This window comes from Camelus bactrianus, chromosome 7 (assembly GCF_048773025.1).
Source record: "Camelus bactrianus isolate YW-2024 breed Bactrian camel chromosome 7, ASM4877302v1, whole genome shotgun sequence".
In the NCBI taxonomy this organism is placed as follows: domain Eukaryota; kingdom Metazoa; phylum Chordata; class Mammalia; order Artiodactyla; family Camelidae; genus Camelus; species Camelus bactrianus.
Window position 1 is genome coordinate 66,132,432 of NC_133545.1, and position 27,547 is coordinate 66,159,978.

A 27,547-nucleotide genomic window follows, 5' to 3' on the forward strand; every position below is an offset into this window, starting at 1 on the left:
CAGAAGGAAAGAAACTACTGGAAAGTTTTGAGCAGAGAGAAAAAATGATTTGACTTACATTTCAAAAGGATCACTTTGGCTGCTCTACGTGAATAAACTATAGAAGTCAAAGGTAGAGCGTGAAGATCTTCAGGTTTAAATTGAGGAGGTGATAGTGGCAGTGCCAAAGGATTTTCTAATGGATCACATGTGGATTGTGGAAGAGATCATTCAACAATGACTCCAAAGCTTTGAGCATCAGAAACTAGAATGGTAAACTACCATTCCTGGAATGGCAAAGACTAAGGAAAGGAAAAGAAAGGGTTTTTTTTGCACAAGGGTGGTGGGGTGGTGGATAGGTGGGTAATTAGGAGTTCAATTTTGTACATGTTACATCTGAGGTGTTTATTACACATCCAAGTGGAAGTGTTAAGTTGGCAGCAGGATGTATCAGTCCAGGATTTGTAGTAGTGTTCCAGGTGGAAATCATACATTTGGGAAAAAGCAGCATGTAGATAGTATCTGAAGCCATGAAACTGGATGAAACTACTTGGAGAGTGAAGGTAGACAGAGATTATTCAGGACTGATCTCTGAAACAGTCCAGCATTTATAGGTTGGGGAGATGAGGAGAAAGCAGTGAAGGAGAGTAAGAAGGAGCAAAAAGGAAGAAAATAAGAAGAGTGCTGAGCAACAGCAATCACATATATCAGACAGCGATCAAGGGTCAAGTAAGGTGAGGAAATCAACTCCTGGATTTGGCAATGAGACTTTACTGCTGATTCTGAAAAGAGCAGTTTCAGGGGTAGGTATTAAAGCTCATTCCAATAGTTCAAGAGAGAATGGAGGCAAAAAAATGGAGAGTCACAGTTTTGTAATAAAGGAAGGGGGACTGAGAAATAACTAGAAGTGGATGTGGGGTTAGGAAAGTTTCTATGTTTCATTTTTTAAGATAGTGAAAATAACAACATACTTGTATGCTGTGATGTGTAGAAAGATATAGAAAAAAGAAAAGTAATTGAAGGGGGCACTTGCCAGAGCAAAGACAGAAGAGAGCTGATTTGATGCAGTACACAGGCCAAAGGATAGGGCTTCTGAGCAAATGATTAGTTTATCCCTGCTAAGTGGGGGACAAGGCAGAGTGAAGGACGGTTGGTTCCAGAAGCCCCGGCAGATACCAAAATCCATAGATGCTCAAGTCCCCTATATGTACAAGTCTCATATACATTAGATCCATAGTTGGTTGAATTCATCGATGTGAAACCTGCAGATGTGGACGGCCAACTGTTTAAGGAATGCTACATCTAGCAAGGGCAATTTAACAGCATACTTGATCATTTACAGTCTTTTTAACTCAGTAATTCTGTTTGTAGAAAATTTCTAAGTACAAAGATTTAGCAATAAGAATGTCATATTTAAAACTGAAAAACTGAAGACATTATAAAGGGCAATAATCTTCACTTATTACTAGACTTTTTTTGGCCTAAAATCCATTCAAGAAAAAGTGTTCAAGGATGTTTAAAGTTATATCAAGCAGTTAACTCAGAAAAACACAACTCTTTTCTCACTGGTACACAAACTAAAACTTAATTAAACGAATTTTAAATATGAATTATATTCTATGATGTTTTCTATTAACATCTTTCATAATTTCGCTTCAGATGGATAAAGCTCTATTTCAAAAGACTAATAGCAAACAAACATTTTTTAAAGTTCAGCTTCACCAGCAATCAAATAAATGCAAACCAGAACAACAACAGAATACTATTTTTATTTATAGAATTAGCCACACTTTTAACACTTAGTTGGAAATGGCGGAGGCAGGTACTCTCAAATATCACTGACAGGAACTGGGTATGGCCTCTGTGCAGGGTGGTCTGACAGCATGTTTCAAAAGCTTTAATAACATATATGCTGTTTATCCCAGAAATTCTACTTTCAGGATTTTATCTTAAATAATTATTGTTACACATAAAAAAATGTAGTTACAAGGACACTAAGTGCAATACTATGTGTGACAATGAACTGAATGTACTCCAAAAGTCCAATGATAACTAGGTTAACATTATATAGATAATGAAATTCTACTCCGTTTAGGAAATGAGGCTATGGAAGGATAGTTAAGGACATGCAAAAATGTTCAGTATACAGTATTAAGGGAAAAAATCAGTTACATGTACACTGTGATTCCACTTTAAAGAAAAATATTCCTGTGCATAGAAAAGGCTGAAAGCTATCCATCAAAACATTAAGGCTTCTAGCAGCTGCTTCTTAAAGATAAGATTATGAGTGACTTAAGTTTTCTTCTACTTTCTACATTTCTGTATTTTCTAATTAATTATTCTACAATAAATACACATTGCTCTCCAAATAAGTTAAAAGCAGTAATTTGAGGAGGGACAGAATCTCTCTGGTTTTTTAAAATCAGGAATTAAATAGAGTTTTGTTTTTTTTTTAATGTGTTTAAAACAGGTATACTTGGATGGAAGCAGTTCAATTTTTAAAATATTGGTACTTTACGACTATTAGAAGAATTTAAATCGTTCTAAAAAGAAAAACTCTGTGGTGAGTAATGCTAACTGGGTCATGACTAGGTTGAATTGGTATTTTCCTTCTCGTTTTAGTACTCTTTATATAACAAGATGGTAGGAATCCTTTAGTATATAAAGGAGAGGAAGATATACATACATGTTTAGATTGGTGCATCAAAGAGGAAATTGTATTTAAAATCAGACAAAACAGGGATAAGCAGCTGGGGGCACAGAATATATACCATAAATTCATTCTTGGGCACCAACTGAGAAGATTCCACTATCATACCTTTTAAATGCATTGTATTAGTCTCTTATGTAAGTAAGAGAGGAAAATTTGTATTTACATTTATCTTCATATTTTAAGTAATTTCCTAAGTCACTAAAAATAGCCTTTTTATCTGCATGTTGATGACCAAACTCCTTTCTCCAGCTGGCATTGTACTCTTTAATTTCAGACTTGTGACCCACTTTGCACAAACAGGCTGTGTGATTATGAACAAGTTATGTAACCTCTCTGTATTGCAGTTTTCTCATTTAAAATAAGGACAGTGGTGCCTACCTCACTGGATTTTGAGGAGAGTAATGAGTTAATAGAAGTAAAGTACTTAGACCAATGCCTGATATATAATAAACATTCAATAAATATTACTATTATTTTTACTAGTATTATTTTAAACTATTTATATTCACAAAATGTCCTATAATTTAACATATGCCAAAACAGTATAATTTTATGTTTTATTCAAAATATCTCTTGGTGTATTACTTTCCTAAAACTGATGTAGTAGAATTATCATCCCTCTTCCCAAGGGATGCACTTATTTAAGTTAGAAATCTTGGTACCATAATACTCTATTCATCCTTCTCCTTCATCTTCTAAAATATCTTCACACTCCTGGCTCTGAAATCACAGTGACTTCTCTCACTAGATGGTGATTATCTTCAGTAGAGTGACTGTATTTCTCTTTAGAAGTTCACGAAGTTCCTATAACTCTTGACATCTATGTATCCCTCGCACCTAGGAAAGATTCTTTCCTACATGAAACACTCAATAAATGCATCTTGAGTGTGTGTGTGTGTGCATGTGTGTGTACATACATATATACACTGCATACATACATACTGTACTCACTCGCTCTCTCCCTTGCAGCTTTGGCCTGATCATAACATTTAGAAGTACATAAGAGCATTATTCTATTCACAAAATCAACTATACAAGCAGCTTTTCAGAAAATCTATAGACTTCATCTGATTAATTTTCAATGCTAATGAGATTAGGAAATCCATAACTCTCACACAATACTGGTAGTAGGATAAACTAATACAACTCTAAGGACAGACTTCAAGAGCCACAAAATTTTTCACTGCACTTACCTGAATAACTCTAAATTCACAACAGAAACAAAAAGAAAATTTATTTACACAAAACTGTTCATTGTTGTGTTCTTTACAATGGCAATAAAATGAAAAACAATCTAAATAATGAATTATAGTTTTGAAACCTCAATGGACTATCATAGAGCTTTTAAAATTATTATATTGACTACAGCAGTAGAAATATATGCTGTTTTTTTAAAAACTACATTTATGCTAGGATTACACTTGTATAAAAAGAGTATACTTATATACTAACAAAGCAACTGAAGTTTATATTTTTGAATGATTTCTGTTACTGAAACGTTTTATAAAAAGTAGTTTTAATCAGATGAATATATTGCATAACAAGACATTCAATTATAAGTTAAGATTTCAATAACATATTTCAAAATGTCAAATACCTTTGAGTAAACTTCAAATACGGTGTGTAGTCTATTACAGCAGGAAAGCTGCCATCCAATCCTTCTCCCTTTAGACAGAAGCTAGGACAATAGACAATAACTGTATTAATATATAAAATTTTAAATCAAAGTGTTATAAACAATCTCTTGTTAGAGACAACTGTTTCATCAAATTACAGGTGAGCTTTTAATTTTTTTTTATTTGTAATTTAAATGTGACTTGGTACAAATAAACATCAAATAAAGATATTCTACCTTCAATACCAATGACAAAGGCTTGCACAAGTTAATAACACTGTTACATAAATATATCATGCAAAAGTAAAACTTACTGAGAAATCTGATCAAACTTTGTTTATTCATTTCATAACTATCTTGGTCTTTACTAGACTCTTACAACATCACTAGAGAATTTTCAAATGAAGACTTGTTCACATTTAAATACAAATTCTCAGGTGGCACTGAATATCTTCTAAAAAGAACTGAGTAATTAGAAAATGAGGGTTTTCTAAACTACCTCAATAGGTGAAAGGTTGGATCTTATACCTAAAAAGAATGCTAAACAACTTCTGAACTCCAGGCAATCCATTTTGAAGCCGTCGCAACAAGGAAAAGGTTAAGTGACTTGCCCAAAGTCATGCTGCCAGTAAAGAAACTGGGTCTCCTGGTCCCCCAATCCAGTAATCTTTGTTCTGTATAATCTTATATCCAACTGGATTTTTTAAAACATTGTTTAGTTTATTGTTAAAAGGAAAAAAGTACATCTTTGTAGGAAGATAAACACAGGAACATTTATAAGATACAAGTTGATCTTTCAAAGGAAAAAATTCATACATGCACTACTAACTTCTGGTTTTGGGGGGGAAGTTTATCTGTTGAAATACTTATTCTAATATATTAATACCAAGGGTATGTTTGTATTTATACAGACTTGAATAAGGAGAGAATCAAGGTGGCAACATTTTATATAGACTTTCCTTCATTTATAGAAATATTACTAATGTACCTTTAAGACATCTGCTTTCTATACAGTATCAATGGGTTACAATAAACCAAGAGTTTAAGTTTAGATATTTGTCCCAGTAATATTTTCAACTGAAAAATAAAATTGTGAAGAATTTACACAGAGTCAGCAGCAGGCCATGTAAAAAGTTAATCCCTTAGCGGGATCATAAAGACAACCATCATACTGCATCTATTATGTTCATCCTAAACAAAAAAGCTAATTAATATAATTCTACTTCATTAAACTTGAAATCTATAAGGTAAAAAATACTTTGAAAAGCAAGCGATTTACTAGAAAAAGGTAACCTCAGTGAAAATGAGTAGCATTATTTTTAATTCAAGAAGTAAAAGTAGATTTTCATTTAAGTATTATATTTGTTTTGTTAATATTCTTAGATTTTTAAGTGATACATTTCACTAAAATATAATACTTCATTCTTATGCTTGAGTTCTTGCTATAGACAAAATTTTTACTTTTAGTATAATGGAAAATCGTGGATCAACTGAAGAAATGCAAAAGGATGCTCCCTTCAACCTAAAAAGAACTTACAACATCCATTTTTAGTACTTGTAATCTTAGTTTAGAATCAATTCATCTTGTTGATAATAAAAGCAAATATTAACAATTTTATTAATATTCTAGATACATAACAAGAAACAAGATACTGAAGATAGCCTGTCAATACCCTCTTTATCTCAACGTATGAGATAATGAAAATCTTTTTGGCTTTGAATCTACTTGTCTTCCTCATTTTAAAGCAGTAGTTGAAAAATACTAAGAGGTAGGTCCGAAACCTTCCTTCAGTGCTACCAGAATACATGATTTTTCTGCTTGGAGGGATGTGGCCCAAGCTTTCTTTTTACCCAAACTAGAGAGCAAGCCTGGCAGTTAAATCCTTAAGTTTGAGATAGCCTTTTCTGAGAGCAAACTTATTTAGAAAAGCAGTGTCATTCCAAAGGGAACCTCATAAATCAAATCAATATCCAACTGTGTGCCCTACTTAGAAATCTGAAGGAAAAGAATCACAAGTAGAAATTACTATGAAGTAGAAGAATTTCAAATCAGAATACATATAGATGAAGCACCTGAAATCAATAGCATTGAGTCCAAGCAGCATACCAGCAAGCATATTTGCTTCCTCACCCAAGACAATTGCTCCATCTTCATAAAATCTCCTAAAAAATGAAATGGGTGAATACACAAATATTAAAAACAGACTGAAGTTTCATCTAGAGAAATCATTTAGAGACCAAACTAAAGTGGAAAGAACTTAATTTTATTTAACTTGTCAAAACAAAAACATACTTGGATCACTTAAATCCTGTAGCTATTTAGGAAAAAAAAAAGTGCCACTGTAACATTATCAGTGTTTCTATCTCTCTTAAAAAGAATCTCCAAAGTGACTCATTCAGTGGACCTCGAGTGTCTAACATTTTTCCGTAACAGTGAACCAATATAAATGGAAGCTGAAAAGTGGCAAGTTCAGTCATTTATACAGGTCTATTTTCAAAACGATGTAGACTATTATTCTATACAAAGAACAAACACAAACATACATTCTATTTTTCTATAATTCCAAGGGTTATTAACTAAATTAAGAACTAAGAAGGTGTGATTAATAGTAACTCATGCTAATCTTTAATAGGGCAGATGGGCTGCCAAGGTAGCTGCACATGAAATATAAAAAATTCATTATCTCCTTGACAAAATGTGAATATGAATCTATCTTTGCTAATCCCTGTAAAGCCTTTTGTTTAGGTTAATGTCAGTTTTTAAAATACTAAAGTTTTATTTTAAAATAAATACTTTGAAAAAATATCATTTAATATATGCTTAAGGTATTTTTCTACAAAAGAACGTAAAATCACTGAATTTACTTTTTAAAAAATATTACCATGCAAAAACTAGTTTATGTTCAGTAAAGAAGATAATTAAATTGTTATAGTTATTTATATTATACACTGGCAGTCAACACCACTCTGTAACATCCCACTAAAAGGAAAACATTTTAGAAAATGAAATTTGTCTTGCTCTTTTCCATATTTATGAGTTTATAAAGGCTGCATATAAAGTTTATATGCTCGTAATCCTATCATCAATTTTAAAGTTTACAGTTTACCAAATATTTTTACAAACATATTATTTGATACTTGCAAAGCCCATGAAGTAAACGCAGGAGGAATTGTCATGCATTTCAAATTCACCATCAAGAAAAGAGTTAGGTCAAAACAATCTGCCCAAGCTTATGTTGATAAACTGCTCAAGGAGGAAACTCAATTATTCTTACTTTAAGTTCTATATATTTTCTATTAAACCATAATACTTCTTGTAAAACAAAAACATTTAAAGAGAATTTAACCTCTATTATGGTCCTTAAGAGATTTTAAGTGAATAAAAAGTACAAAGGAAAATAAGAGACAACTATTTACCCCCTGACGGATATTAAGGCTGCAAACAAAAATAGGTGGGAAGCCTAGCTTGAAGTAGATGTTTTCTGTTTCCTTGGAAATATGGGAATTGCTTTTATTGGTTTACACAAAGGGAGAAAAACTAACAATTCCAGCCTAACAAAGATTAGTAAACTAAACGGGAGGAATTTCTACATATTCAACTGAGGTGTTCCACCGAAAGGTAAAGATATTTAGGCAAATCTATATATCTGATATTTTGCCCCTGTTCCAACAACTAAGTTGGCTGTTGACAGAATCTTTTATCAACTCCTGGAAGATCTATGATTCCAATGGTTCTAAACTACAAGATTCTACAGGGCATGTGCATTTGTTTTAGTTTTTGATACTGACAGTCACCCATTATTCCCAGTTACTTCCCTACATAAGAAAAGGTCTACCTTTGTTTGCCACCTTGAGCCCACCATGCTTCTAAGTATATTCCAAGAGTCAGATCAAAACTATTCTTTTGGGGTGGGGGGGTAAATAGGTTTGTCTGTCTGTTTGTTTATTTAACATAGGTACTCCGGATTGAACCCAAGACCTTGTGCATGCTAAGCACCTGCTCTGCCACTGAGCTATCCCCTCCCCCCAGATCAAAACTATTCTTGCTTGCTTCCTAATGTCAATCTTGTTTTAGGAACTATTGGAGAATACCTAAAACAAATAAAAACTAACTGGTCTTAGGAATTTTTTTTAAGTCTAAAGGTCATTTATATGTTTGTATGTCGTATTGTTTTAATGAGCTTTTTTGCTTTTGTTTTACTAATGATTTTTTTAGCTAACCAATATAAATGAAGTGCTTGCTCAGTGTGAAATCAGTAATTCCACTCAAATAAAATCACACCTGAAGCATAATATTGCATAGATCTGATTTACTGCAACAGAGGGGGAGAGGAGGACAAATGAAGATGAAAGTCTAGTCAAGAGAACTGTTCTTTGTATGCTGAACTACTTCATTATTAGTTCTGGTTAAGAAAATAACACATTTTCAGTAAATGCACTTTTGAATTTGAGATAACACATTAAAAATAACTTAATTCAGTATTTAAATGAAGACTGAACTGATCTGAAAAAAGATGATTTTTTATCACTTAATCAAAGATTTATTTAAGTCATTCACATGTATTAAAGAGGCAAAAGCTACTAGGAAAAAATAATTTATTATTCCCTTAATCAAACCAACATATCAACAATTTTGACTGAGAATCTGATTTCTGTTACCAATACTTTCAAAGACTTCTAAAGACTGTAAACTTTCAATATCTTCATTTTATCTCACCAAAAACCTGGAACATTAATAAAGTTTGCTTATATAACCAAGCTTATGTATCCAATGAGCCAAGAGCAAAGCCTAAGATGACTAATCCAATAACAGTAAGTTATAGACTAAAAAAATTCCCTTTCTTTTGTTGAAAATATGTTTCATTTTAAAGAAAATATTTTTATGAGAAGGATCTAACCAAAATAGTGTGCAGAATTGCAAAAGTGTATTATAAATATTGAAAGTACCAAGGTGAAAAATGTATTAAAAACTTCAATTTAAAGATTTATACATTAGACTGTATCTTTAAAGAAGTTTGTATTTCAGAAGCAAAGGAAAATTGTGAGCAACTATTTGATATCACTGTGATCTGGAAGAAAGGCCTCCACTTTCTATTAGGTATACTCTTTCCAATCACTTGTATATTGACCAGAAAAATATCAGAAACTAGAAAAGTATTTAAAATAATACCCTAATAAGAATAATACTTCTTTTCTTATCACATATAATTTAATTCTAATTGAAATAGGTCTCTGTAATGCTATCTTTAGTGTTCATTCTGTAAAACTATTTTAAAGCCTTTTGGGGACTTCAATAACAAATATCCTTTGTATGAGATCCAAAGTGAACAACCAGAATAGATTACATTGATAGTGCACAATATCATGTTTCAAAATTTCCTTTTCTGAGAGTCAGAAGTTATTCTACACGCTGAAAGTGCAATATTAAAATATGAGAAAGCTTATTTTATAAACCAAAGAAATTTCATTATCAACATTCTTATTCTCTTCCCCAATTTATTCTTTATATAAGAAGCTTTAAGGGAGAAGATAAGAAGATTCTCCCTCATGACATACAAAACAGATTACAGCATTACAAATAAATGTTCTATTCAAAGTCAAACTGAGAAGGAAAAACTGGCCAAAAAAATACATCTCCAAAAAGCCTTGTTAAGAATTAATAAATTTAATTCATTAACTATTTTATCAACAAATATATAATGCAGCAAGAACTGTGCTAGGTACCAGAGATAAAATGGTGAACAAGCTAAACATGACCCCTCTTTATGGAGCTTCCAGTCTAGGGGAGAGGACAGGCAACAAACCAAAGAAAAAGATAACTAGAGATGACAACAAGTATGAAGTAAATAAATAGGCTGTTCAGGCAGAGAAAACCTAAAGGAGAACCAAACTTAGAAGAAAGTCATTAGGAAAGGCATTCTCAAGTATTTGGCCTGAGACCTTAGGCTCACAGAAGGCTGGTCACACAGGACTTTGTAGGCCACAAAACATTAATTATAATTGTGAACATTTACTAAGTGCCATGCATAGTTATAAGTGTTTTACATTAATTATCTTCTTTAACTTTACCACCAAGTATTATGCCATGGAGGAGGTAAGCAATTTGCCGAAGATTTCACAGCTAGAAAATGGTAAAACCAGGATTTGACTCCAGGAAAGGTGTTCAGAGAGCCTGCTAGCTAAAGTAATGAGAAACCATCTCAGTGTTTAAAGTGGGAATTGACTGGATACCTCCTACTTTTAAGAAGATTGGCTGGAAACTGGGTGGCTACTGACAGGGGGCAAACTGGAATCTCAGTTGGGAAGCCAATGGAGTGGAGGTAAGAGAGAAGGCACGTATTACTGTTGCAGTCATGGTAATAAAGGTAAGTGGGTGGGTTCAAGACAGACTTTGGAAACAGTCTTGAAAAGATTTGCTAATGGAATGACCATAGAGAATAAAGGAAAAAGAGGAATCAAATATGAATTTTAGATTCTGACTGCACCAGCCATATAGGCAAGACAGTAAAACCACTTGCTAAAAGAGGGGGTGAACAGGATTAGAAGGGATAAAAATCAAGAAGTCTGAACTCTCTAGCTAGATATTTAAATGTGATGTCATGACCACACAAGTGGTATTTAAAACTCCAGGGAGATGGATGAAATTCTAAGAAGAGAAAGAAGAGCAGACAATGGAGGACTGAGCCCAGAGTACACTGACACTTAGAAACTGTGAAGAGGGAGGGAAGCCAGAGAAAGAGCAATTATAGAGAGAGAAGGAAAAGCCAGGGAATGCTATATAAGTTAAAAGCAAAGAGGCTTTTCAAGAAAGAGGACGTTTTCAACCATTTTACGTGGAATACAACGTGGATAGAAAAATGCCCAGTAAGTTGTGGTAGCTTGTATATTACTGGTATTCTTTTATAACATACCCTTGGTGAAGTGTTGAGAGCCAGAAGATCAACAAGAATAAACAGAAAAGTGACTTTAAGGTAAGGAGATGGTGACAGGGTGTATACAGATTTTTGAGAAGTTTGGTGATGGAGCAGAATACGGAAATTAGGTTCAATGGAGACTTTTTTTTTTTTTTTCTTTTTAAGGTACGAGATACCAGTATGTTTCTACATGGGTGGGAATGATCTAGCAATGGGAGATAGATTGAGGATTAGGAGAGGTGGTATCTAAAGGAAGAGGTGAATGGAGATAGAATCCAGAAGAAAGTAGCCTCTGAAAGCAGCAGAAACTTCCCATTACAACAAAAAAGAGCAAAGAGAATGTGGTTAAGGTGTTTTTGGTGACAGGAATGACAGGTTCAATTTTCTAATGAAAAGAGGCCTTGTATTAATAAATTAATGGAAAAAAACCTAATTCTCTCTAAATAGCAATTTTAAAATGGCAGTTATAATACTTCTTACTCTCCGGTCACATGTCTGTATGAATGACCAGGAATATTCTTATTTTATTCTTATCTTTACTATAGAGTAATGTCAAATGTATCCTGAAGCTTTTCTTACTCATTCCCAGGAATATGTGGAATTATTGTTGCATGCAAATTTAAAAAGAACAAATTTTTAAAACAAAATTTATTTTAAAAGTGTTTAGATATTTAATAAGCCATAAATATTTTTATAGACAAAAATGACAATAGTTGAATTATTAATCAGAACTTTTAAAGTTGAACTATTCTAGACAAGCCTACAATTGAGATTTCATGATTTCCGGTGCAATAGGTGGAACTCATTTCTCTTCCTTCAGGTAGAAAAACCTGTATTAAGCTTTCTTATCCCACATATAACTCTAATAAACCTCAAAAAAATTTTGATAGCTTGATTGGGATGTAGTTCATATACCACACAATTTACCGTTTAAAGTACAATTCAATGGTTTTTACTATAGTCACAAAGTTCCTGAACTATCAGTATGATAAATTTTAACATTTTCATTATTCCAAAAAGATACCATGTACCCATTAGCAGTCACACCCCATTTCCCTCCAACACCTACTCCGTTTACCCCAGCCATACAAGCACTGATCTACTTTCTGTCTGCATAGATTTACTTACTCTGAACATTTCATATAAATGGAATCATACACTAGCTAGTCTTCTGTGACTGCCTTCTTTGACAATATAATGATGTTTCCAAAGTTCATCCATATAGTAGTGTGTATCAGTATTTCATTCTTTTTAACAAGAAGTTTATTTAAAAACAAGACACATGACTTGAAAGAAAAACTCTTGGGGATTCATTTCCCTTAGAGTAATTTATGCCTACTTAAAGACAGACTCCTCTACAAATAACAGCTACTACAAAAATTTATAAAATTATCCTTGGCTTTACAATGATGAACTAAAAACATTAAAATTCTCCAATGAACAAGGTATACAAGGACTTTCATGTTGTTCTTTTGTTGCTGTTGTTGAGCAATGAAAGCAAAATAATTTACTGGAATAAAAAGGTAACAGCTGAAGTGCACAAGCATGGAGAAAGGGGGTATTTTCACAGAAGTATTTTTCCCCATCCCATCTCCATTTGAAGTCAATCAAAACATTATCAATGGCCACTCACTTAAAAAATCAATATGCTTGTGTACATATACCAGTTACTTTATGTAAAAGAAAGGAATGGAAAAGGGGGAAAAGAAAGAATAGGGGAAGCTACACTTTGGTAGTCAGGATGTGGTGGAATCAAATTGGGTTTTCTAACTGATAATGTCTTTTTGGTCTGGAAGAACAGAGTTTTGGGATAAAGCGGCAGCTTCCCTCTTTAGTAGACACCTTCTGTATGCTGCTGGAACACATCAATTGTATCTTCCTCCACTATTTCCATCTGTACAGATGTGTCTGTTCATTGACTAGAGACCCTTCAATGGGAATCTGATCTGCCTCACTGCCAAAAATCTTTTCATCAGTTTACTTAGTGGTATTATACGCCTCTGAATCTTAAACTGCACCATAGAACCATCCTGCCCTACCACCTTCAAGTTAATATAATTGTTGTTCTCAGTCCTGACATCTTGGGCTTTTCATTGGCCCTGCAGAGCTCCAGTCTCCTCAGCTACAGCTTCTCAACAGAGGCACCAGGCCCCACAGAACAAGCACACTGGTAAGCACCAAAAGCGTCAGGAGAAACTCTTCATTCCTTTTTATGGCTGAATAGCACTCCACTGTATGGAATGCACATTTTGTTTACTCACTTATCAGTTGATGGACAGTGGGGCTGTTTCCTTGTTTGGGCTATTATGGATGATGCTGCTATGAAACATCTGTAAACACATTTTATTATGAACATGTGGATTCAATTCTCTTGGATATACATACCTACATCTACATCTACATATCTTGGAGTCAAGTGCTCGGTCACAGGGTAATTCTACATCTAACCTCGTGAGGAATGGCCAGGTGTTTTTCAAAGTGGTGGCATCACTTTACTTTCCCACCATCAGTGTATAATGGTTCCAATTTTTCCACATCCTTGCCAATACTTGTTATTGTATGTTCTTTTGATTGTAGCCAACCTAGCAGGTGTACAGTGGTATCGTGCAGTTTTGATTTGCATTTCCCTGATGGCTACTGATGTTGTGCAGTTTGTTGGTCACTTCTGTATCTTCTTTGGAAAAAAAGTCTATTCAGATTCTTTGCCCATTTTAAAATTTAAAAAAAAAATTTTACTGAGGTATAAGAGTTCTTTATATATATATTCCAGATATAAGTCCCTTATCAGATAATATGCTCTCCCACTTTGTGGTCATTTTTCTCACTTTCCTGATGGTATTCTTTGAAGCATAAAGTTTTTAATTTTGATTCAGTCCAATTTATCTGTTTCTTATGTTGCTTGTGATATATCTAGGAAATTACTGTCTAATTCAAAGTCTTGAAGATTTACAACTATGTTTTCTTCTAAGAGTTTTACATTTAAGTACGATCCATTTTGAGTTAATTTTTGTATATACTGTGTGGTAGCAGTACACAAGCACCTTTTAATAATGCTTTGTTTCATCTTAATAATGTTAAACTTTTAAACAAATTCAAATCTCTAAAGTCTTAACTCTTGAAAGATCTGGTAATTTATCACTATTCTATCTACTTTTCTATACTTTGTAGAAGTATATATATATATAGAAGTACATACACTTTATACAAGTATATATACTTTAGAAAAGTGTGTATCACCTCATTCTTTCCCCATTCTGTGACAGCTCAGTAATTTTTGAAGTTTTATACTTTACTCCTTCTCCTACTCCTACTATAATATCGAGAAGATTAACATTTCTTCTGAACACTACTTTTGTCATTATAAATGAGGTAGAACTGTAGGGCAACTGCAAACTAATCAACAGGACTCCATAAAGTAATTTTATCTCTAACTTTATATTTTCCACAGTTGTTACTTCATATCCTTGCCAGAATATTTTTGATCTTGTGTCAAATGTCACATTTGTATTTTTTAGCTTAACTTTTCAGGCTGGGGGTGGGGAGAAATTAAAATTTTGAGAAAATAATTCAGCTTCTACCTTACTTCTCTATCTCTAGGCCTTTCCAGCAACCTACCAAAACAATTTTCTACTTTTTTTTTTTTTTTAGCTTGGATTCTATCTTGACTCTGTCAGCTTCTCACCTCTGGCTATTTCCTAATAACACTCCAATCCCTAAACCATGAAACTCTCCAAGGGTTTTTCCAATTGCTCACCAAGACATCCTCCACCATAGCAAAAGGATCACATGAATTTCTCTAATACTTCAGAGCCATCATAATGTACTTTAGAAGATTTATTTAAGTTTTGTTCCCCACAATCACTCCACCCAATCTTATCCTTGGATTTCCACTGATTAGTGACTTCAAGCTTGCTGTCTTAGCTCATGTAGCTCCTCCTTCTGTACTAGGGTAAACACTTGTATTACCATTTAAAGGATCTCATTACTCTTTCACTGTGAAGAGTAGAACAAGAAGAAATCACTTGATTCAGATACTCTCAAGATTCCTAAAGAATTAGAGATCATTTCTCATTGTTCTATAAGCACTTATGTCAGGAAGCATCCAGACAAAAGGTAATGTATAACTATTCTTTCCAATACTATGCCTGTCATTTTAAAAACCTAATCTTCCAAATATATGTTTTGCTAGGGACTCACAATCAAATTTATTTATAATCAAGTTTCTTTGGCTTGATTTCAGTGAAAAAAAAACCTTAAAAGACAGACTGCCTCTTTGTAACTGCATTTTTTAGTTAACTTCTAGAATGAGAATTCTGAAATTACTCTCTACTTCCTTTCTTGAAAATTGCAGAGCCACTATAGTCACTTTCAAATACTGTGTGTGTATATACATGTAAACATTACATATTTCTCTGTCTCTCTGTGTATAAACATATACTAAGCCATGTTTCTGTTTAAATAATACATGTTTATATATTGTTACAAGAATATTTATACTTTATGGGCTGTTTTAGAGCTGAATCACTTTTTTTTTCCCAAAAGGATGGCTAACACCTAAGAACAAAGCAAAAAACATTTTCCTTAAAACATTTAAACTACTCACTCTAAAAATAGTCTATTCAAGTATTCTTTCTACCCCACCCAATTGTATAAACTAAGAAATAAGACTAACAACTTACAGAGATTATTAATACTTTAATTTCTACCTAGAAAAGACTATCATAACTTTGATGCAATCTCATTATTGAATAGGAGATGATTACTGTATAAACTTGGTTTTGATTTCATTAATTTAGGATTTTTTAGATCTATGAGATTCTGATATTACTTTTATTTCAAAGCCTTAGGATCCTCAATATTTAGTATCTTTCATAATTAAATGTATATACTGGTGGTGATAAATAAAAGAAACAAATGCTTCATTTCATAAGGTTCATTTCAAATGTCTAAGAGTTTATCATCAACTCACTGTCCATTTTTAGAAATACCACAAGACAAGCACACTGCTTTAAAAGAATTCAGTAAGCATATATCAGATTTATTTCATGCAAATACTTCTCTTAGTTAAAAGTTTTTATATCCTGGTCAAATTTATAATCATGGTAATTTTTTCTTTGTATCTTCCAAATAAAAAATTATTTTATTACCTAAAAATGTAGACACCTAATTAAAGATACTGTAATCTGTACAGGCTAGTCAGCTAAAAGAATGTGTCACAATAAATGCCTAGATTGTCTCAAAATCCAAAATGTCAAATACTGCATCAGGACACGGAAATTAAGATTCCAGATACACGATTTCTGTATATATATGCCTAATTTTCTCTGTCGAAACTGGTTTATAGTTGTCACTCTCTTCCTCTCTTTTAGAAATATAAGTAATAAGGCAGAAATAAGTATGGTAATTTAGAGGTGCCTAAGGCAGTGCTCTCAGACAGAACTTTCTGCCACGAAGCAGTGCTCTACATCAGTGCTATCTAATTTGGCATCCATTAGCCACACAGGGAAAGTGAACACGTGGACTGCGATAAAGCAACTGAAGAACTGAATCAGTAACTCTATTTTATCTTAATTTTAACTTATATAGCTACTGTAATGAATAGTATATACCTAGGATATTGAAATCATTGAATATTTTCATTTGCAAATACTTTTGAAATGGAAAAAAGAGGTTTCTTCAACAAATGCTATAAATATAGATTGGTAAGACCAGAGCTTAATAGGAATGGCTGTTGTCCTAATATGAACCTTTTTTCTATTATCATAAAAAAAATTAATAAGGTCCTGTTTTTCACATGACACAACGTGCCATCTCTTAATCCTACCCCACACAAGAAGAACATTCGTAGGGACTGCTCTAAAAAGATAACTGAGCAGTCATTAATTATATATAAGAATTAAAGAAGTGAATGATTCATTTTTTCTTTAAAGTAATGAAATAAATGTTGTAGTCTGGAAAGACAAAGAATGCTACAGGAATTTCATAGTTAGATTTTTCTTCAGATCGGTTAGGAAAGTCTGTGTAGAGAATGAAACTTCAAGTGTTGAAAAAGTAAGAATCAGAAATTATTCAGAAAAAAAGATATTCTAGGCATAATGTGGAGCCTGAAAAGATAAGCCAAGGTAGAGGTGTGTTTAGTTGACAAATTGCATTTTCCTGAGAAGATAGTATAGTAGATTTATCTGAGAAGTACAAAAAGGAAGAAATAAAATAGAGGAAGACTTTAGAAACAAATGAGTCTTCATTCTATTTTTATTTCTAAGTCTTCAGGTGAATCTTTTAAATATATATTTGAAAATTAAAAGGACTTTTAAACCTGGTTGTTTTGAAGTCTCTCAGAGCTGTAGAGATGTATTCAGATAAATGTTTTTCCATGAGTGCTACTCTGATCCAGGCTCTGCCCTAAAAAGAAGAAAGAATCAAATATGAAAAAAAAATTAGAAGTTGAAAGATATTTTGTCCACTGCATCATCAAAAATATAAGCATTTTAATATGTAAAGAGTAACTCACTCAAAATATACATTTGATAAAGACTAAGAATATTTAGATAAAATGAAGTAAATTATAATTATATACAGTATATAATATATACTTTGTTTCTCTGAAGGTGTAGGGTACAGCATGTCAGATTAACTGTCTAATGTCTGAAGGGAAAGAACCATTAATATTGAGTTAACCTGAGTTACAGACTTCTTTTGAATTGCATAATGTAATCATAAGACATCTCTCTACTTCAATGCCCACCAATATGCTAATTAAAATGAGTCTCCATATAAAACATGAGGAAAAGAGTCCATTCTCATTAATAAAAATAATCACTTTCACACCACTTGTTTACAAGTCCTTCCAGAGGGAGGTTTTAGACAACTAATAATGAACCAAATTTCATTACTTATCACGCATCCAAATCATGAGGTACAAAACCTGGTGCCCCCAGAGCATTCCAAAAACTTAAACCAGGAAAAAAAAATCCACAACAAAAATACCCCAGAAGCATACTCTAGAACAAAATAACAGAACATACAATTCTGACTAAATATGAATAATTTAATTTTACTTTTGAAAAGGGATAACATCATTCAATAGTCAGGACTAGCCAGTTACATTTTTTTTTTATAATCCAAAGCATTTCTTCTGGACTCTTTGTTTAGAATGAAAGAATATAAAAGATTACATTTGCAGTAAGAATTTTGTATTTCAATGACTTCCATTTTCACTCAACCCTTTCATAAATCTAAAAAAAATCGATGAAGATTGACTATACAGAAAATCAAAGCACTGCAACTGGCAGTTGAGAACTAAGGTGCACTATTCAATATATATGATGGTCAACTACCAGTATGGGGGAAAGGATGGACTGAAGAGTCTACAGTTGTAGAAATTGCCAAAAGTCTAGTTAATTCACCAAACTGTGGGACAGGGAGGATCAAAAACGAGTTAATCCAGACAGTGGTAAAACCTGGCAGGCTAGAAGCAGCAGCATTGGTGGGAAATAAAGGAATGATACAGGTGTGGTTAATATGCCAGTCAATTTGCTCACCAACCTCAACATCTCTTTAGCTTGCCCAGTACTCAGCCCATTGTTCCTGCTGAATAAGCCTAGGGAAACCTACAATTAGGCGCAGCTGATTGGAAAAGAGGAAGGAAGAGGCAAAAACCAGCCAGCAGTCTCAAGTTCCTTAAAGTTACATCTAAAAGACCCAGAGACTAATAATAGTGGCTCGAACCAAAAGGCTACATTTTAAAACAGAAGCAGGGAAAGCTGCTCTCCAGAGAAATGTGCTATTGTTAGATAAGAAATGCAGGGGGAAAGTCCTGCTTCCTGATTTATTAATTTCAATCCATACAAAACTAGGCTGCACCGAGTTTCCTGTCCCTGGATGTTTGTAGAGTTCTCTGTTACATTATCATAATAAATGGTGCTGATTTTAACAGTTTCTTTTTTTTTTTTTTTTTCAACAAAAGAGACAAGATAAACAGACTTATAAAGGTTGCTGGGGCTGTAAGGTGGGAAAAGCTCAAAATTAGGTTTAAGACTTTATCAGTTAGACAGTGATGAACCACTGAAGGTTGTTGTTTTAGAGACACAAATATTTGTTTGTTTGCCATTAAAGGTTTTTGAAAAAAAATTATTGAAGTTGGTCAACACTTTTTAAGAATATAATTAATACGTGCTTGGCTCTGTTTTAAGAGCTTTGGATACATTAAGATATTTAATCCTCTCAAGAATTGTGTGTGTTAGGTTACAATACACAATACTATCCTTACTTTATGAGGAAACAAACAATAGACTCAACAGGAAGACACGAAACTCATCTCACCACCAAACCGACCGACCTAATTAAATTAATACACATACACTGTACTTTCCCTATTTCAGGGGATAAACTGTAATCATTGAAGAGGGTAAAAAGACAAATCACAGAGCGGACAGATATTTGCATTATATGTATCTGAAAAAAGACTCTTATTCGTAAAATACAAAGAAGTCTTACAAATCCAATAAGAAAAAGGTAACTGAATTTAAAAGTGGGCTGTAAAGGGAAGATTTTTACCTACAGATTCAATTCTTTAGTAGATATCAGAATACTCTGGTATTTTCTTCCATTTTGTGTTAATTTTGTAAGTAATATTTTTCAAAGAATTTTCCCCTTTCACTTATTTTTAGTTTACAGGCGTGAAGTTATTCATAATATCCTCTTTTAGGATTTTTTAATGTCTGTAGGATCTACGGGGCTTGCATCTTCTTCATTCCTGATACTGGTAAATCATAATCTTTTTTTTTCCCTTCATGAATAGATTTGCTAGAAGCTTATTAGTTGTATTAATCTTTTTAAAAATGCCAACTTTTGGTTTTGTTGATTTTCTTCTAGTGTACATTTGTTTCAGTTTAATTGAATTTTTGCTCATTATTTTTTTCCTTCTACTTTGGGTTTATTACTCTTTTTAAAGCTTCTTGAGACAAAAGCTTTGATCACTGAATTTTCAGCCTTTATTCTTTTTTTTTAAATAAAAGCCTATTTAAGCATATCTATTTTCCTCTAAGCACAAGTTTATATGTTATATTTTCATTATCATTACTTTTAAGGTTTTTCAATTTAATTTGTAATTTCTTCTTCCATCCATGAGTTATTTAGAAGTCCTTCTCATACTAACTACCATATATAAAACAGGTAAACAATGAGTTTCTTCTGTTTAACACAGGGAACTATATTCAGCATCTTGTAGCAACCCATAATGAAAAATATGAAAAATACATGTATGTATATGTATGACTGAAACATTATGCTGTACACCAGAAATTGACACAACATTTGTAAACTGACTATACTTCAATAAAAAAAAAAAACTTAAAAGAATAGAAGCCCTCCTCAAATTCAACTCAACAAGCTAGTTATCTTTTTGTTACTGATTCTAACTTAACTCTACTATGGTTAAAGAATATACTTTATACAATTTCAATCCTTTGAAATTCACTGAGGTGAATTACAACCTAGCAAATGATGGATTTTTGTATAAGTTCTATAAGAATGAATATTCCATAGTTTCCTATTTTGATTTTCTTATATGCTCTAGTTCTCTAGTATTATTAATCTTTATTAGTATTTTAATGAACCTATTATAATTACTCAAAAGCCCACTACCTGTATCTCACACAGGTCAGTTTCAATTGTCTTCTTTATTTCTTACTTTTGGTCATTTAATCTTGTTTCCTGATATGCCTGGTGATTTCTGATTAAATAATGGACACTGTGGAGGAAAATATGTGGCAGCTCTAATGCTACCTTTCTCTAGAGTAGATTTATTTTTCTTCTGATAGACAGATAGTGTACTTGAAAACCACCCTGCACCATTTAAGGACACCACTTTTAGATCTTTGGGGGGCTGGTCTTCATCTAAATTTCCCTCACTCCCAAGGTATTGGCTTTCTGGGGTATCAAATGAAAGCCTGGAGTGTTCACAGGTCCTCTCCAATTTGTTCAACTTCCAGTTTTGGGGCCACCACAATAAAGAACTAGGGATAGGAAAAGCCAAGCAGTGGTTAAAAGAGGAGGTGGGTGGAATTGTGAGTCAGTAATAGAAAATGAACACAGAAAATTTATGGCCTCTTTGCAATATGGTATCTTATGTAAAGTTCTAGTATTCAGTAACTCCGGTGTATCTGTGATTAACACCGTCTCTGCCTCTTTCAGTAGAAAACTTGGCTAACCAGCCTCTGGGACAAAGCACTGACAAGGCCAGCTTCTGAACAAGGGTAAAAGTAAACAAAATGAGATCAGGAAACACTAGAAAGGATTAGGGATATATGTCATCAGAATGTACTAAGGACTACATTCACAGTTCTGATGTGGTATAGGTGCTCCATAAAAATTCAGGTGGAAGGACACATGGATATATGAATGGGTGATGTGACTAGTATATTCAGAAATTGGTCTCATATGTTAAATCCATATTAAATAGAAAGAACATACAGAGAAAACAACCACAAACTAGCAAAACCTAACCTTGCCCAAAGCAAAAACTTAAAAAACAAAAACATTCTTAAAAACAAAGAAAAAGGGGGAAAAAAAACCCACACAAAATATGCAGGAAGAAAGGAAGAACTCAGGAAGAGTGTAGAGCTCATACTTTGAGGCCAAAAACCAACAAACAAAACTAAAGGGGAAAAAGGATTTCTTGAACTTGAAATCAGTTGGACTACCAAGAAAAACCAGTGGAAGTATCTGCAAAATGAGTAACAGTAGTAACTAAGAATGCAATTAGTAGAGTTTCTGTCAGACATCATACATTATGTTTATAATTCAGAAGCAGTGAAGTAATCTGTTGAGATGAAGTTACTTTTCTAAGAGTACTAATTCTAGTCTGAAACCTAAATAAGTTGACACATAGAAATCCAATGTCACCAAATCCCTGCATATTGTAGAAAGAAGAGCTGAAAATACACCTGAGATGGAAACATTATAGACATGATCTTCAATACAAATATTCTATTCCATTGACAGGCTACGTATAGGCCCTGGAAAATAAGCACAACTAGTCACAAACTAAGCAAAGAAAGGGAGTGGTCTGCATGTCACAGATCTTAGCTTACAGTGACCAAGTATTACACCTCTCATGGCGGCAAGTTTCCACAATGTGAATCTAAGTTGTACAGTGATACAAGGACACAGACATTTCTGATCCAATCAAACCAACTAAAGTTAAAGAATGTTTCTGTACTGAATCAGTCACTGCTCCATAGTGTGTCCTATACTCTACTGTTTAAAATGTGGTTCACATAACCCTAAAACTGTAATTAGAGTGAATCTGGCTTCTTATATAGAATTCAAAAGTGAAGATCTAACTATTTTGGTCCTAAGTGTACAGAGTTGTACATTGTTTAGCAGGTAAGTTTGGTGCTTTGGTTCTGACACATTATCACAAGTATCAAAAGTAAATGAGAGTGCTTTAAATGTGAACAGTCACTCAACCTGCCACCTAAAATATTTGCTTAATCCTTCAATCCTGACACTTGGCAGGTGTGATTCACTGAGTAGATTATTCATTGCAGCGCAGAGCAAACTACTTAAAGTCAGGGGTAATCTTTGCCTGTAGACTTTTCCCCACTTAGCCAGGCAAGTAATAGATCTCTCCCCACTAAATGGAATCTGTTCGAGACCTATCAGAACAAAGACATAAATACAGGATTTGGAACATGATTGTTCTGTGATGTTTTGATACTCAACACCAGTTTTTATATAGAGTAAATATTAATTCTCTCTGCTGGGCAGCATCTTGCTGTGCAGAGCCTGGTCCCAAGTGTCTTATTAAGAGAGCTGGTCTGCTGGAATTCGGGTTTCTTTGGTCCACCCAGGTCAAAATGCTGCATTTCTAACGTTTGTTAACTTCTTAATTACCTTCTGTATTTTGGGATATACTAATTCTATAAATACATTCTCTCCTATATTGAAGGGATTTACAATACACTTGTCATGTTAAAATCTCTACTTTTAATGTGAAGATAAGAAAATAAAGTTTATGTACTATCAGGGTACTTTCTATTTTCATAGACTTGATTCATTCAAATTACAGCTAGTCTTTTAATCTTAACCTATAGAAACTGAGATACAAATTCAACTAGGATACAAAAAAGGATTCAAATTGCACATTTTAAAAACCTGTAGTCAATGAGACAATTAGAAAGTAAATAAATGAACTCAATAGTTCAAGAAAAGGGAGGTCAAAGGGCTACTAAGACAACAGTTGTGACTAAAAAGAAGTCTGTTAATATACAATGAAAAATAAGACAAATATCTATGAGAAAAAATTTAATAAAAAAATCGAGGTTTAATTGACCTAAAAATGAAGACATTTACTGGCTTTAAAATGTGTAAGTCAATTTAAAAATGTATAATTGACTTAAAAATGAAGGCATTTATTGGCTTAACAATGTGTAAGCTTAAAAAATGTGTAAGGCTGAGCAGAAAACTGATTAATCTAAAAGAGTTAGAAGATCCTGAAGCAGAGAACTAACTGTGCTAAGACAACCCCTTGGTTGGAGATTGGCAAGAAGTAGTGAAGGAGGGAGCAGCAGTTGTGCAAAGTGAATTCTACAGCTTCAGTCTGCAAAAGGTAACAAAATCTGAACTATCAACTTTATCCAAAAATACACTTCTATAGCTATGAATTTTTAAATGTTTAAATTTCTAACTATGTCACTAAATTTAAATATTACAAACCCTGTTTTTTAAAGTTAAGATATTTGTATGGTATCACTTTTATGTGGAATCTAAAAAATATAGCAATCTAGTGAATAAAACAAAAAAAGCAGACTCACAGATATGGGGAACAAATTAGTGATTACCAGTGTGAGAGGCAACACAAGGGTGGGGGAGTGGGACGTACAAACTAGTGAGTATAAGACAGACTACAAGGATGTACCGTACAACACAGGGAATATAGCCAGTAATTTTGTAATAACTATAAATGGAGTGTAACCTTAAAGACTGTATATAAACTAAAAAGAAAAAAATAAGTATTTGGTCTATGTTTTATAAAATATTTAATTTCAATATCTGTCAATTTTGCTAGTCAAAAATTTTCCAACAGAAAAAATTCCTAAATAAAAATGGATATAGGAAAAATAAACTTAGAAACTACACTTTTGAAAGATGATTGTTATTTTTTTTATTATACAGACGTGATTTATAAGCTTATAATTGTCAAATAATGAACAGAATTGAATCAGGTCTTGATCTTAAAACTGTACATATCTAGTATTTTCAATCTTTATTTTCCACTTACATTTCATTCTTTAACTCTTCTGTATCAAAAGCAGTAAGGAAAGTTACGATGACAAACCAGTAAAAAAAAATAAATAAAATTATATATTAAAGCTGATATAGCTTACATCACCAGCTCAGACCTTAACAATCTTAAAAATTTTGAGGACCCTTTACTGTGTTACAAGTCAAAACTGGAAAGGAAAAAAAAATGAACCATTATATGCTACCATTAAAAACCATATTTTAACGAAAAAAATAACTATCTTTTCCAAAACAAAAATATTAATGAGAAACATATCTTTTATATTTTTTCAAATCTCTTCAATGTATGGCTTAATAAAAGATAACTGGATATCTGCTTCTCCATTCTCTTTGTTACAACGTGTTGTTCTGTTTGAAGCAAATCTAACATTCCATTAGACAATATAAATACATTTTTGTTAATATCAACATTAATGTTATCAGAAAAGTCTTTAAGTACTAGAAAGCTATCAAGCTTAAGATAGTGAATATACTACAAGTTTTCCAAAATTATCATTTTTACCTGAAAGCTTTCATTTTACCATTGGCAACAAATACTGTCAAGCTGTTTTCCTTGAAGGAACAGGCTTACTTCATTTATTTTTATTTAAGAAATGCTTACCAAATGCGTAAGTCTAAAAAGCTGTAGTTTGAATATTCTTCTTTCAAAATAGTATTACATGAATAAAGTGTTTAGTCCAGCTAACAATTCAAACTACCGCATGAGTACTTTTCCTTGAGAAAACCATCCTATTTCAATATGCTGCAGAAATGCTTTATACATAGCTCCCATTTTGGATATTAAAAAGACAGGTACTTGAAGGTTGAGATTTAATTAAATTAATAATGTTTATTTCACCATCATGGACATTCTTAAGTGACACTGGCTTTTTTTTTTTTTTTTAAGACTGAGTGCATGTGAGGAAAAACTCAATGACTACTAGTATAGTTTGATGCCACTGCTTTAATTCATGCTCAGTCACCAGCAATCTTACCTTCCGTTGCTTCTGCATCAACAGTACAAATATTAACCCTGTGCAAAAGGCAAATAATATTTTAGTGTTCTGCGAAAATAATTTTGACATTACGGACCCCGAGGGCAGAACACTAAGAGCCACTAATTTAGGTAATTCAAAAATGTAGAAACTTCATAGACTACTGAATATTTTACTGTGCTTCTCAAAAAAGAAATTCATAGTGACTGGCTTCATACTTTTCTGCTATTTATAAGGCAACAGTGAAGATTCAAGAGCATTCTAAAACAACTACACGCAACTAAAAAATAATGAAACAAGCCCCTGAAAGATGTTAAATTTGGTCATGTGCTTAATTCCAACAAAGAAAAGAAAATGAGTATTTTATATAGCAAAGAGTTCAAATTTTTCTATTTGGGTCAAAAACTGCTTAGGATTAGATTATACACATTGCACATTATTATTTATGTCTTACCTTAGCTCTAGAAGAACTGACATTTTCCATATTTTCAATGCTGCAGATACAATTCTGTGAAACTTTCCGGCAAGCCACTCTGATATAGTCCCAGAAGCTACGAGGACTTTCATAACCAAACCAGGTTACTTGACCTTCAGGAGACAAATTTTAATACAAAATAAAAGAAAACTAGACTAGAAATGCAAAACCCAAGAACAATAAACCCTGAAAAATAAAAGGCAGTAGAGTATGTGATAGTGGAAAGGGCACTGATCTCACTGTCCAAAAGCTTTAAGTCTGGTCCCGGTCGACCTTTACATAGTTGTGTTACTTTGCACAGTTTATTTAATGGATCTGGATCATAGCTTTCTCAACAATAAAATAAAACTAAAAGAAGCAAAAAGGGTCTACACACTAAAAACTCCCTTGTGGTTTAGTATCCTACTATTCTAACGTGATCTTTCAGATAGCACACAGATATCCCCCCTTTTGGTTCCAGTTAAGCATTAATTTAAATGTTACCAGTTGCATTCTAAAGCTTTCTGTTCTTGGAAAAACAGGAAAAAAGTTAAAACACACTTTTTCTCCTCTTCACAGGGGTACTTTAGAGAAATGAAACAATGTCTGCTCTCAAGTACATATAATCAACGAGAACCCTACACTCACTAATCATTCCCACTAACTCACTACCATTCCACCCTAACCTTCAGATGCATGTCACTCATCTGTTCTGCTCTTGTCACCAACCCACGAAAAGTCCTCCAGGCATTCACCATTCTAATCTTCCGGATTTGGGTAATTATGGGGCTGTTCGTGAACAAATGTTCTTTTGTGTGTATCCTATATTAGAAGTAATAGTTTAATGTAGAACTTTTAGTAGTAGATCCATGGGAACAACTTTGTACTCTTGAGTACTTTTAAACAGGATATGAGAAACATCTCAATACTTTCTTCAGATGTCTGGAATGATAATTCTTTCCTAGGGAAGCTGTTTAATCTTAATGTGGAGAGATTAGCTTTGATATTTTAAAATCTCTGCTTCTTTATTTTCAATTAATATTTGTCTCAAATCTTCCTTTCCCCAGTAATAGGTTCTCTCTAAGCAACATCAAAAAATGTTAAAGTGCTCTTGTTCACACACACTGTATCAGGAGCAATGTCTGAAATGACATTTGAGTAGTTTCCAACAACAGCAGCCTGTAAGAATAACTGGGCTTCTTTTAAAAAATACTCATGTCTGGGCTCCACCGAACTGAAAAATCCGAATCTTTGGGGGCGGGCTTAGACATTAGTATTTTTTAAAAGATCCCCCTGGTATTTCTAGTAATATACTTCTGATTAATCAGCTGATAGAAAGCTCACATATCATGAGAGGTAACCCCTATTTCATCATGCAGCCATTTCAAAGGCCTCCTCTTCTTATAAGCCACATGTCACCTCTACAGTGAGTCAATCCCTCCCTGTGTGCTGGCATAGCACCCTATGCTTACTTACCCTTATAATTATCTGTTAGCTTGACTGTCTCACACATTAGACGGTAAGATCACTAAGGCAGGGACTGTGTCTTATTTGTCTTTAACACTTTCTCCAGCACTTGACACAATACTT

The 27,547-nt window shown here is 33.1% G+C and overlaps 1 protein-coding gene and 1 pseudogene across 8 annotated transcripts in view; both read right to left on the minus strand.

The window, feature by feature from the left end:
* The window catches only part of RUNDC3B (RUN domain containing 3B), a 122,348-nt gene that overhangs the window by 48,541 nt on the left and 46,260 nt on the right, over positions 1-27,547 (minus strand). For all 8 annotated transcript variants that reach the window (XM_074367529.1, XM_074367530.1, XM_074367525.1 and 5 more), the window contains 4 exons: positions 25,958-26,091; positions 17,538-17,623; positions 6,381-6,470; positions 4,290-4,370 (listed from right to left, as the gene is read on the minus strand). In XM_074367529.1, the coding sequence (XP_074223630.1) occupies positions 4,290-4,370; positions 6,381-6,470; positions 17,538-17,623; positions 25,958-26,091 (391 nt within the window). The remainder of the gene's footprint in view (positions 1-4,289; positions 4,371-6,380; positions 6,471-17,537; positions 17,624-25,957; positions 26,092-27,547) is intronic.
* LOC105062426 (small ubiquitin-related modifier 2 pseudogene) lies at positions 12,622-16,197 on the minus strand (annotated as a pseudogene).